Source organism: Heloderma suspectum, chromosome 1, assembly GCF_057233095.1.
Source record: "Heloderma suspectum isolate Gila_16-S chromosome 1, 16-S_ref, whole genome shotgun sequence".
NCBI classification, from domain to species: domain Eukaryota; kingdom Metazoa; phylum Chordata; class Lepidosauria; order Squamata; family Helodermatidae; genus Heloderma; species Heloderma suspectum.
In genome coordinates, this window is record NC_139458.1 from 138,405,844 (window position 1) to 138,419,453 (window position 13,610).

The 13,610-nt window shown below is 50.0% G+C and overlaps 1 gene segment (V, D, J or C); it reads right to left on the minus strand.

Moving 5' to 3' along the window:
- Positions 1-2,700: 2,700 nt before the first annotated feature.
- LOC146358042 (uncharacterized) lies at positions 2,701-8,141 on the minus strand. The segment is given in 5 exon segments: positions 2,701-3,160; positions 3,336-3,461; positions 4,423-4,758; positions 7,086-7,130; positions 7,522-8,141. Coding segments are annotated over 5 exon segments (981 nt in total).
- Positions 8,142-13,610: the final 5,469 nt, after the last annotated feature.

Below are 13,610 nucleotides of genomic sequence, written 5' to 3' on the forward strand. Positions count from 1 at the left end.
AAGGCAGATTATTTCCTGCCACTATGGTCATAAACTGAGCCAGATTAAAGTTAGTGGGAGCCCCCAGGGTATTTACTTTTGCATGCAACAGTACACAGTGGAAAGCTGACTCAGATTAAAAGACCCCTATTTTGGCTTGTCTGGCTTCCCCTACATCAGCCTTCCCCAACCAGGTGGCCTCTCAATGTGTTGGACTACAACTCCCAGCATGGCTGCTTGGGGGATGCTGGGAGTTGTACCCCAACACATCTGGAGGGCAACAGTTGGAGAAGTCTGTCCTATATATTTTTAACATCTGTTTAAATCACCACATGGTAGTCTTCCATATTTCAAGGTACATTACAGTTAACCAAAAGACTTCTAAAGCATATTGGTGTCTAGTTATTGTCCAGTTATTTCATTGAAGTGCCAGACACTACGGAGAACTTTAGTTGCACTTACTGAAGCTGCAAGGAGCATTCTGGTACACTAATACAGCATAGCGGCTAAGAGCATGTGGCAGGAAGTGCCTAGTTCAAATGTCATCCCAGCCACAAATTCGCCAGGGCAGATGTGAGGTTTGTGGAATCTATTTCATTTTTTCCCTTGGCTTTGAGGTCCACTAATCAGAATGAGATGCAACATAATGTTTTGGGGTTGAGTCAGATGCAAAATGATGTCTTGGGGAGCATATCTAGTTACCAACTACTACACTCCACTCAATTTAACGTACAATCTTAATCTGAGTTACTGTAGGTTAGGGGTTTTAACTAGTGCTGTGCTGAAAATTTCTTCCACATTTTTTCAACCATTCTCATTCAATTTGATAGAAAAGAAATTGCTTTTGAAAAGAAATTGAAAGAAGAAAAATTTCCAAGAAGTTATAACGAGTTGGTTTCAGGGTTCTTGTGTTTGCCTTATGAGGTGGGCAAAGGGTGTGAATGACTGCCCCATCTTTCATTGTACAATAATCTCTCCAGCAGTAGCCTCCTTGGCTTCCCACACTTCAATTAAAGCCCAGAGGAAGATATCATGAGGTAATTCATCCCAGAGGGCTTTTCCAAATCAGGAAATGCAGGCAGCCTGGGAGGCTGTAGAGCAAAACAGAAATGTATAACAGAAAGATAAAACACACAAAGTACCCTTGGCCTCCTCTCAATGATTTAGGTAAGATCAAAATAAATTCAAAATAGGCTATAAAATGCTCTGAGAATGAGGCAGAAAAAGGGAAGTCTCTTTGATGAAGAACATTTTCAGTAAATTGAAGGACAGCTTTTGGCATGGTGCTACCTTCACCTCTTCCCTGGAGCTGGATATAAAACTTCACCCAATGCATCTGCATTGTGGAGGATACAAAATGGAGGCTAGGATACCAACACAATTGATGGTGTTGCAACTTGAAATAGCAGTGCAACTCCCCCCCCCCCCCACCCAAACCCTGGGGAAAAAAAGAAAGAGGCTGTGCTACAACCCCTGCTATTTGTGATCCCTTTATAGGAGAATTTTTCCTCCCTCTGAAGAAACTTAGTCCCCCAATTTCTCTGCCTGCAAATAGGGTGGCAAATGTTGAGAGGCCATTTGTGCACAGTTCTAATTTGAACATTGTTTTTAGTATCAGAACTGAGCACATAGTCCTTTCACACAGATCTATCGATCTCCATCCTTGGTTTCATAACCATCACCACATGGTCATTTTAGCACCTTCGTTTAGAAGGGAAACGTTTTTGTTTGTCAGAAACCCTTGGAGATCTACTACAACAGGGCCAGAACAAGACATTTTGCTGCCTGAAGCAGAACAGTAAATGCCCTGGTCCCATTAAGTTACAATGTACCCAAGGCAGTCCAAGTTATTTTGTACTTGAGGAAGAAAATCCCAGAAGTGTCTCCCCAAAGCAGCTGCCTGAGGCAACTGCCTCACTTTGCCTAATGGTAAGGCTGGCCTTGCACTGCAAACTGATCTACCAGTAGATCCCAATCTAGCCTTCTACCTACCCCTGCGCTAGGTGACCTCAAGAAACTCTTCTTTCAGCCTCATCTCCACAAAGTGCCGAGTATGACGCTAAAGTTGGCAGGTTAGTGCTGTTGTAAGGACCACTTAAATAATGGACATTACATGCTTAGAATTCTTGAAATGCACCCATTATTACTGTTACTAGTCAACCTACTTGGGGGATCTCAAGTGGTTGCCAAGGGATATGAATGTGGCTCCCACTATGGAGATGTCCCAGTAATGTCTCCCCTTTCCATGTACTAGGTCTAATGTAACCCTTCGTATTTTCATCTCGAGTATGGTGATGGAAGCACAGCATGCTGCTGCCAGGGTGTATCAAGGGCAGCCCTACCATTAGGCAGAGTGAGACAGCTGCCTCAGGCCGCAGATGCTGGAGGGCAGGGAGCAGTGGCTGAGTGTGCTATGTGGCCTGCCCTACACGAGCCTGCCAGTGCCCCCAGGTAAAGTAGAGGATGTTGCTCTACTGCCAGCGTTGAAGGTAAGGTTCAGCAGCCAGTCCAGCCAGCTTTTGTATGTGCAACTGGGTGTGTGTATGCGTGCCAACTTGGGCAGTAAAATGTCTTGGGCTTTGTGTTTTATGAAAGCTGCCCATCCAGCAACTACATTGTTCCTTCTCTTGTCAGTTCCCCTTGAATGCACTGCAATGTCCTGCAGGCCCAAGAGGCCATGAAGTTCATCTAACGTGTGAAGTGCATGAAGTCTCAGATTTAGAGTGGTGGTGGTGTTTAATGGTTGGAATACATCTGCATGTGATTCCTTGAGAAAGGTTCTGTGCCTGAAACCGGTGCAGCTCTCACCCCAACACAGATATACAGCAGCGAGGGAAAGCAGCACCTATTGACCTTCCTACCTTGCTGGATTAATAACTTCCACACCAAGATCAGGAGATATTAAAATCTACATCTTTTTATTGTAATGTAGGAAATTAGGGTTGGCATTTGCTCAAGGCAAAGAGCAATTCAGCACAAAGTCCGTTGAGCGACCAATCCAGGCCCTCAAGATTGGTAGAGAAGGAGGGTATGAAAACTTCAGGGCACAGTGAAGATCCTCACTGGGAATGGCCTCCAGCTATAAGCAAATATGTTTCTCAGCTGCAGAGGAAACTAATGCTGCTGCAGGGGTCGATGCCAGCAAGGGGCTGTAGAGCTTCTCCACGGCCCCATTAGAGACCTATAAGGGAAAGAATGTCTGAAATAGTAACACATCAAGATGATGACATAACATTTAAGTGTATATCCTGCCAAGTCACCCCAATGTGGATTCTCACTGTATAGTCGGATACATGGAAAATTACTTCCTGTTGCTAAGGAGGTTGTACCTTCAGTAGTCAAGATGGGGGCCTTACCTGTTTTCTTAAAGGCTGCATAGAGCCCGAGCATGGTGGCATAGGCCAAGCTCTTGATAGCAAGGAGCAGGAAAATGAGCTGTCCTGCATGAAGACTAAGCTCAATCTCAGAGATGCCCAAAGGTACTGTAGGAGAAAATAGAGTTGGTTTCAGCAATAATAAGCCTACCCATTCCACTGACATGGGACATCTCGGACACCCTCTCTTCCCCCAGTATGCAAAATGTAAAGGCCACAACAACCCTGAGCACACTTCCTTTGTTTTAAACCACCCTGGAAGCTCTGAATCTAATAAATTAATAGGTAGGAAGTCCTAGGCCAGCTCTACCATTAGGCAGAGCAAGGCAAGCTGCCTCAGGTTGCCAGATGTGGCTTGTCATGAAAGGTCAGCAAGTTCAGTTCTTTGACTGATTATCGTTATATATTTCTGTTCCCAGAGGGAGTTGCATGTAGTATTTTCTGCCCGGTGAAACATCTTGGCTAGTAGAGCGGCCACTTAAATTGACAAAGAAAGAAAGAGAGAGGAAATGCATCACCAAAAAAGAAGACATTTTTGTCTTCTTCAAAAAAGAAAAAAGAGGATGCGAATTTGGATATGCTAGATTATGTGTAGAGATGCAAATTTAGAAATTATTATAATTTAAATCAAAATGCAGTACATTTCACCGTAGTGTGGACAGCTGTGAGCGGCTGCCCTGTGTGCTTGCCTGTTCAGCCCTACTGCCCAGGCGCTAACGACGGATGGGGAACAATTCTTACGGTTCTTTATCTTTAAACCGCAACTGGGTAGAGCAAGCCTTCAACCAGAGGGCTGTCCTTTGTAAAAGAAGACACCTGTCCACCCTATGCCAGCCTTGGATACTGGTGGTGCATTTACCCTTGTGCGGCAGTCCGCCCTTAACACTCAACGCTCAGCACGCAGGGAAGAATTCACAGTCATTCGGGGCACTTGAAGGAATGAGCAGAACTGATCCACCACAGGGAAACTGAGGTCCAGCCCTGAGCCCATGCGGCCTCCCCGAGGAGGGAGACGAAGGAGCTCTCCGCCCCGCCCCGCCTCGTGCGCCCCTCGCTCGCCCTCGCTTACTCGGCTCCCCGACCCGCTCGCTCTCCACCGAGGCCGAGGCCTTCAGGTCGCTCCCCTGCCTCACGTGGCACGAGTACGTGTGGCCCTCCCTCCATTCTGCAGCCGCCACGCGCAGGCGGCTGGCGACGCCGAAGCTGCACTTGCCGCGGGCCTGGGCCCGCTCCGTGGCGAAGGCTAAGCGGGGCACGTCTTGGTCATCACGCTTCCAGCTCACGTCGATCGGCCACTCGTAGGGGAAGCCCTGGGCCAGGCACACGAGCGTGGTGCTTCGGGCGTGGCACGCGGGGCCCAGGAGCCGGGCGCTCGGCGACGGCGTCTCCTTTTCGCACTCCGGGTCTGCGGAGGAGGGAGAAGAGAGGGTGGCTTGGGCCAGCCACCGGGGGGCACCGGAAAGGCAGGAGGCCCGGGGTTAGCAGCGCGGCTGGGAGACGATCGCGCCCGCCCGCGGGGCAGTAAAGTTCACCTCGCGGCGTCTGGAAGTACTTCGCTATAAGCGGGTCACGCGACACCGCATGGACGAGCGCTTCACTCAGTGCAGAGCGATGAATGCCGATTCACTCCACCCTTTATTTAATCCATTTGGGGTACTCGTTAACAGGGAGGTGTTTTTTTAAAAAAAGCAAATAAGACGCTGCAACGCCGATTTTCAATTTACGTAGATTAAGGGCGCAATCCTATGTATTTTTAGACAGAAGAAAGTCCTACAGCTCCCAGCACTCCCCAGCCAGCATGCATAGGATTGCGAATTAAGTACATTACGATTTACTCTCAGTTGATAGGATTGCAATCCAGATAAGTTCACCAGGAATACAAAATCATGGTTTTCTACTGGTGGCGTCGATCTGCTTTCAGTTTGTAATCGAATTTGGGAGTGCTAGCATTTCAATTCCGCTGTGACCACATTGGAAAACACATCTACGCACCACACCACTCTTTAATTTAAATAGCTGCTTATCTCAGACTTTTCCCTCAACGTTTTTTATGCGAAAGATAACCGGCGTCATACTAATAAGAACAAAGAAATGGATAAAACCAGATCCAGTACTTGGAGCATCGACTAGCATTGTTGCTCACACTCGATTTGGGAGGTGCAAGGAGAGCATTGGTCCATTTAGCCCAGTATTGTTGACACTGACGGGCAGCGGCCCTCCATGGTTTTGTTGTTCAGTCGTCCAGTCGTGTCCGACTCTTCGTGACCCCATGGACCACAGCACGCCAGGCCTTCCTGTCCTGAACCTCCATGGTTTTAACCTCCATGGTTTTAACTGGCAGTTTTCCCAGCCCTACATGGAGATGCCGGTGGGGATTGCTTAGAAGCTGACTTTTTTTTTTTTTAAAGCCCCTTATATACAGCATCAGTTCAACTAAATCAATTTGAAACAATAAGACCGACATTGACTAAGGGTTTAGGCAACCTGGTACCCTCCAGATGTTTTCAACTACAGCTCCCATCAGCCCTAACCAGCATGGCCAATGGTCAGGGATTATAAGAGCTAGAGCCCCAAACATCTGGAGGCCGTCAAGCTGTTTACCCCTATAGTGACTCAAAGCGTCCTTACGCCCGAACAACTTTGTCAGAGAGCTGACAAAAAGCGATACACTTTCAACTCCCACTTCTCTTCCCTGCTCGCGTTACTGAAGAATTTTTCTGAAGTAAAGTTCCAGCACTCATGGCTGCTAAGAAAAAGTTTACTTCAGTGGAGGTTGGTGGCTCTGATTCTAGTGGGGCTAAGCATCCATTCTAAGTGTCAAGTAGAACCAGCCAGAACTCTAAAGGAGCTATCCAAGGTGCTGAACCTGTTTTGGGACTGGGGTTCAGCACGTTGGACAGATTTGGAGTTCTGGCTGGTTCTGAAACTCGGAATGGATTTACCGCCCCGCCAGAATCGGAGCCACCAGCCTCCACTGGTTTCCTTTTCTAGAGCGCCGCCTTTCATTGGTCCGATGAAGGTGGTAAATCCTAGTTCCGTAAGCGGACTGCAAGCTTTGTTCCCCTTCTCCACCCCTATCGGGCTCCGGTAGATTTCTGGTTCTAGGGCAGTTTCTTTGTCTACCGGATTCGGATTTCTCTACGCCCAAGTGACATTTCCCTCCAGTTGGTCTAAACGCTCCATGGTCGACTACAGCGGCAATCCTACAGTCACTTGCCTGGGAGGAAGTCCCATTGATTCCAACTGGATTTACTTCTGCGTAGACACATACACGATTGCACTGTAAACGACGCTGTTTTTGGCGGCCCCGATCTCTCGGCCTCTGCCCGCTTTCTCCTGAACCGATGTACGGGCGAGAAGGCCGGCAGCCATTCCGCCTGGAGCCAACATGCGGTGTCGCCCTGCTCATTTTGTCTGTTAAGACATTTTTTTTAATCTGCTGGGATTTGACGCGGGCTTGCAGCAACGGCGGATATGAACCCTTTCCCTGGCGATCTCGACCTTATTCGGGACTAGTGAGAAGGGAGGTGGGCGCGGCGTGGCTCGTGGGGACAGGGGGGTAGATTTTTGGGCCTGGGGGAAGGAACCGCCTGGGCCCGTCAGACAGACCGAGCCAGCCGTGTCCTTTGGCATGTATCGAGGAAGGGGCAAGATCTGGGGCGTGTGCGCAGAAGACGACAGCCCCCCCTCCCCTCCCCCACCGAAAGAAGATCCGAAGGGCTTCAGGCTCACCTTTGACGATGACCTGCGAGGCCTGCGAGGCGAAGTAGGCTCGGTCTCACGGCGCCGCAACCCCGCGGAGGGCCTTTGCAAAATCTTCCCGGCTGCTCCTGGCCCTTCAGAGAGGCCCCTGCTTCGCCCCGGGCCCGCCCTGTCGTCCCATGGCCGGGGGGCGTCCAGCGTGGAGGGAGTTCCGCCCCAAAGCAGCCAAGAATCCGTCGCTCGAGGGCTCCCAAGCCGCTGAGAACTGCCCAGGGCCAGGGAGCGGGAGACGCCTCGCCCGGGACAGGGCGCTGCCGGATGCCCCCTCCCGCTCTCCGACAACATCGTCCCGCGTTGGGTGCTCCTCCCTGGGGTCGCGCCTTCGGCCCCTGGACCCCCGCGTTGTCCCCAGTCGCCCCCTCTGCGCCTTCTCTGCCCGTCGAGTATTGGACGCGCTATGCACCACCGTGCGCTGTACTGACACAGCCGGAGGAGACGCGACAAAAACTCCGTGCCCGCTTCCTCCTCGCTCTCGCGGCTGCCGATCCGAAAGCGGGCGGGGGGCGGGGGAGAGCAGCCCACCACCGCGCCGGAGCTAACCTGACAGCCCCTTCCCCAGGGGAGGCTGGTGGCTCCGATGTCAGTGGCGCGGTGAATCCGCTCTGGGTTTCAGCCAGAACGCTAAAGGAGCTATCCAAGGTGCCGAGCCCAGACCCCCAACTCGGTCCAGCACATTGGATAGCTCCTTTAGAGTTCTGGCTGGTTCTGACTGAAATCCAGAGCGGATCCAACTCCCCACCGACATCGGAGCCACCAGTCTCCACTGGCCCTCCTGTAGCGATATCCGAAGGCAGCTGAGGCCATTCGCTGTAAAGTCGTGAGACCAGACTGGACCGGGGTTTTTCCTCCTCTTTTCTGCATCGTTCATCCATCTTCGGAGGAACTCCGGATTAAACAGCCGCCGCTTTCTGTCCCCCGCAAAACGGATCCCAGATTGGGCCCGGTCTGAGCAGCCTTCTACTTCAACTGTGGGGGAAACGAAGACCCTCCGGGTCCAAACTGCCTCCTTCCTCTCCCGCTAGTACTGACGATCAAAAGACACCGCTTGCTGCAGCAGCTGCCGCTTCGCTTTTATATCCTACTCTGTGGATTTTTCCGGCAGCTTTTGCTCTGGGAGGAGTAATTTCTTCTTAACAATGCCTCCGGCAAGAGCCTGCTCCCTGCTCAAACCTTTTTGCCGCTGATTTTAAAGAACACTCTGCTGAATCGATATTTGAAAGCCCCGCTGAATTTACACGGGGCGACCTACTTCTGAATAGACACACAGTGTCTATTATTATTATAGTGTCTATTATTATTAGTGTCTATTATTATTATTATTAATTATTATTATTATGTCTATTATTATTTATTATTATTATGTCTATTATTATTATTATTATAGTGTCTATTAGTGTCTATAGTGTCTATTATTATTATTATTATTACAGTGTCTATTATTATTATTATTATAGTGTCTATTAGTGTCTATAGTGTCTATTATTATTATTATTATTACAGTGTCTATTATTATTATTATTCTCAATCTCTCTCTCTCTCTCTCTCTCTCTCCCCCCCCCCCCCCGCCGCAAACACTTAAGGGAAAAGCAGAGTTACCATTTTCTTACTAACCGCAGTCCTGTGCCTTTACTTTAGCAGCAACCTGACGCATGGAGATTAAGAAGATGGAACTTTTTTCAGTCCGAGCCTACGCCTTCAGAAGTAAATCCCTCTGGCACCAAGTTCAATAGGACTTACTCCCAAATAAGGAGTAAGGCCCATTGAACTTGTAGTCAGATTCTATGCAGTTAGGCATGCCTGAACCAGTGGAGGCTGGTGGTTCCGATTTTGGTGGGGCTGTGATTCCACTCTGGGTTTTAACCAGCCAGAACTCTAAAGGAGCAGTCCAGGGTGCTGAACCCGAAGCCCCCAAAGTAGGTTCAGCAGCTTGGATAGCTCCTTTAGAGGTCTGGCTGGTTCTGACTAAAACCCAGAATGGATGCACACCCCCACCGAAATTGGAGCCACCAGCCTCCACTGGCCTGAACCTACTGTTTTCCCTCCTCGGGGGCGGGGGAAAGCTGCGTGTGGGGAGGTGTTAAGTAGGAAAAGAGCTGGCAGGGAAAGCAAGGGCCTCTATCCCCCCTTCTCGAGATCGCAGCTCGGTTTTGTAAAACAGCCACAAAGACCCAAGCTCTCTTCTCTCCTACTACCCAGATCATTCCGGGGAGGGAAGGGTTAATTATCTGCTTCCTTGTAGGTTTCGGCAGCCGCTTCAAGGAAGGAACCAAGTTTTCATTTCTCCCACGGTAGCGGGTTACTGTAAAGGCACTGCCAGCGATTGTATCACAGTGGCCCCTGTATTGCCACACTGATGGCTCGCTTTGTAGAAACTCTAGAGCAGCCTAACCAGGTTTACTCCGGTCCTTACTCCCATAAGTAAGTACGGATAGTTTTACGGAGATTTCCCTCCTTTTTTTTTGTCCCTGGCAGGGCTCCTGTGCCTTGAAGAGCTGCCTAGCAGGCAGAGGGTCAACAGGTGCAGCTGAAAAAGTGTGGGGGTTTGATGGCTGCGAGTGTCTGGTTTTGGGGGTGTCCTTGGGGACGATTGTGACCTGTGCAAGGCTGTTACTGATACCTGAGTCAGACACAGATGCTAGTGGTTTGGGCGTGAATGTGGCTGCTGCTGGAGGTGCAGCAGGATGGCGCCAACTCCGGGGCGGGGGGGAGCCGCCTGTTTTCCCAGAGAAGGAGGCGGTCTTGTCATGATGCCCCAAAGCCCAGCAAAAAGGGGCCGCCTTTCCAGCCACATCTCCTTCTGCAGTGCCTTCCCATGCGCAAAGCCAGCAGCGCGGCCCTGCGACTTCCCAGGGCAAACCCTGCTGGACCTCTCCCTTGGGCGCCTCGACGCCCATTGGCAGCTCAGTCGCTGCTGTCCATCAAAGCCGCCTCAAGGCACGCAGCATCAATATCCTTTTGGAGTTGTGCCGTTCCTGCTCCTCTGCACCCCCCCTGACCAGCACGACAGACTCCTGCCGGTGACCAAGGCTTTCCGTAAGTCTACAGCTCAGGCAGATGAGTAAGGGCAGTGTTCTGGCTTAGGATTTCATGTTTCTTATATTATAGACCATCCACAATGCTTTCCTTTACTGTCCTGTTTTTATCTTTGTTTAATAAACTTTACTTCGTTGGACTATTTTGATTTAGCTTGATTCCTGTTTACATCTTCAAGGGCAGGTTTGTTCCGCCCACGTTGCTTAGTCCATATAGGTACACTTTACTGAATAATCAGTGTAGGGAAGATGGGCTAATTGCGGAGACTGGGAGCTAGCTAGCTGTCTTCCGACTCCTGAGTAAACACCCCGAGAGCAGGAGGAAGCCTGGCTTGGCTTAACTAAGAGCAGTGGTGGCGAAGGAGAGAGAGAGAGACAGAGGCGAATGGTGCATGCCCAGTGAGCTGCCCGGAAGGGCTGGCATGGATGTCTGCTCTCCGTGTCAATAGGGTTGCCAACTTCTGAAGTGGCTTTGGGCGCTGTGCCTTTAGCAGCAGCTTGATATGCAGGAATTGGCAGGAGAAGCTTTTGATGGCAGTGGAGATAGGGAGGATCACTTCTTAATTGCTGAGTATGGATATGCTGTTAAAGGAATAGAAGCAGGCTGGGCCAATTTTCTCCTGGTCAATGGGCAACGTTACATTGCAGCGAAGAGTGCAGTTATAATCTGGAGCTGCCGGCTCCATGTTTCAGAGTGAAACATGCACTAACAGCCTTCAGTTCTTGCCATGCCTGCAGAATAAAGCCCAGTTACCCTAAGTCTGGGATCTCCAACGTGGTGCCTGTGGGGACACCTGCCAGGCGCCTGCGGTCTCCCTGCCCCTCCTGAGTTTTATTTTTAAAAGATTTTAATTTTGAAAAAATGAACTGGGAAGCTGGCCTGCTGCAATGCCAAATATGGCCCTCCAGAGCCATCTGTATTTCCCAGATTGCCTTTGGAACTGACAGGGACCCCGGAAGCTTTCTTACAAAATAAAGATGGTGGGCGGCTGCAGCTCAGCACTTTGCTTTGAAGGACGCCCGGCTTTTCATACCGAAGAAGAAGATATGCTGCAAGGAGTAGGGCGCGGCCTGGGGGGCTAGAGTGGGTGGCAGGGAGCGTCCTAGGGGGCTAGAGGAGGGTGGAGCACAAAGGGGGTTTGCTGGTGCTCTCTCTCTGTGTTAGCTGGTTTGCTTTGGTGTAGTTCATGGCAGTGGAGGCTGGTGGCTCCATTGTCAGTGGGACAGTGAATCCTCTCTGGGTTTCATAGAATAGAATAGAATAGAATAGAATAGAATAGAATAGAATAGTGGGGTTGGAAGGGGCCTACAAGGCCATCGAGTCCAGCCCCCTGCTCAATGCAGGAATCCAAGTCAGAGCATCCCTGACAAATGGCTGTCCAGCCTCGTCTTGAAGGCCTCCAGTGTGGGAGAGCCCACCACCTCCCCAGGTAATTGGTTCCATTGTCGTATTGCTCTTACAGTCAGGAAGTTTTTCCTGATGTTCAGCCAGAATCTGGCTTCCTGTAACTTGAGCCCAGTATTCCATGTCCTGCACTCTGGGATGATGGAGAAGAGATCCTGGCCTTCCTGGCCTTCAGTCAGAACTCTAATGGAGCTATCCAAGGTGCTTCCTTAAGAGTTCTGACTGGTTCTGACTGAAACCCGGAGCAAATTTACTGCCCCACTGACATCCGAGCAGCCAGCCTCCGCTGTCTCCAGGGCCACCTCTTTGCCCCCTTTACCTTGCTCTCGTGACCTCCCAGAGAGCCTTCCCACCTGATGGCTTGTACTGAGGGGTCCTCAGAGCAAGTCCTCAAATGGGCAGTGCTCTGGCTGCTGTGCTCTCTTGTTGTAGCCTTTGCCGCAGCGGGGGAACAGCCAGTGCGGCTCTCCAGAGCAGCTGCCCACCTATACTGTACTCAGAGTGAGGCATCGGTCAGGCGGTGACTGCTTCCCGAGAGAGCCACAACTGTGGATCTCCTGCTGTAGCATTTGCCACAGCAAGGGAGTGGCCTGTGGGGCTGCCAGGGTGCCTTCACTTTGAGAGGCATAGGGCAATGGCAGCAGCAGCATGGCCCATGGCCCTCGGAGCAGTGGGATCTGCTGTCCTTCCAGATCTGCCGCCTGAGGCAGGGAATTCATTCCACCTCATGGGAGAATTGGCCCTGGTGTAGTCTATGTTTTGCTTGGTGTGCATATGTGTATGTGGCATGTTTTGCCTGGGTTTTGTGTGTATGCAGTATATGTCCTTCTCTGAGCATCACCAGTTTACTCTCTGTGAAATGGCTATTTTGTTGTGCTTTGCAGAGGCAAATAAGTGATTTGGCGTTTGTGGCTCAGACCCCACCTCTACCTTGTACTTGGTTTTTTAGCCAAGTTACTCTTTTTATGACCTCACCTGTTTGCCTTTTGGGAAATGGGTGTTTTGTGACTGGCCATGCCCACCATGGCAGCCATTTTATAAATGGGCAAGTCTCCCCCATGGAAGCCATTTTGTGAAAGCACTCTCAACATTCCAGATGTGACCTCCAACTCAAAATGTTTAGGGACTTCTGGCCTATTGTGTCCTTATTTCAGATTTCCCCCTCTTTGGGGTTATTAGTGTGGTTGGTACCTCCCAGCCCTCCTGCCCTGTCACCTCCAGTGACATCAGAAATTGAGCTTATTGCACTACTGGACAAAACAAAAATCAGTCTCTGCTGAGGGATGGCTTTTACTGAACTCAGAGTCCCTTAAAAGTGAATGTTCACTTACCTCCCCCCCCTTCCTAATAACATCTAATTGGAACCCAATACACACTCTCTCATACCATCTTCTCAGCAGTCAACTCTGTATATGCCCAGAAGCTCAAGATATGTAGGTAACACAGAACTAGAAATAAAAAATTGATTTTTATTTGGAATTCTCTGTGTGTGATCGCTGCCTTTCTTTGTTTCCTCTTTTTTTCTTACCCCCTTTATCTCTTCACCCCACAATAAAATCCTAGTTTATATTTGAACATTTGGCTGTGTTAAAGTACCTTCCTAGACTTCAGGTTATCCTCAGAGGCCCTTCTCCAGGTTCCCCCCACCCAGTGGTGTAGCTGGAGGGAGGGCTTGCAAGGACACAGCCCCTGCACTTTTTCACTAGCAGGGACTCTGACGTCATCTGCCACCCCCCTCAGAATTCCCTGTTCCCTCTGTGCTTAGCTGCGATCCTCACTGTAGCTGTGGGGGGAATGAGTTTTCCAAGAGACAATATATTGTTCCATGTTGGAATGCAAAGTATTTGGGATGACTTGGTCTGGAATGGGCATTTAAGACCCATTCACTTTACCAAAGACGTGCTCCTGGTGGAGATGAAATTCCTAGAACTGGTTTGTTGATATGGATCGACACAGCTGCCTGAAATTTTTGGAATGCCCTTGGAGACTGTCACAATGAGCTCCTGCATTTCCAAATTTACCTGTACACCACTCTGTATGTGTGTGTGTGTGTGTGTG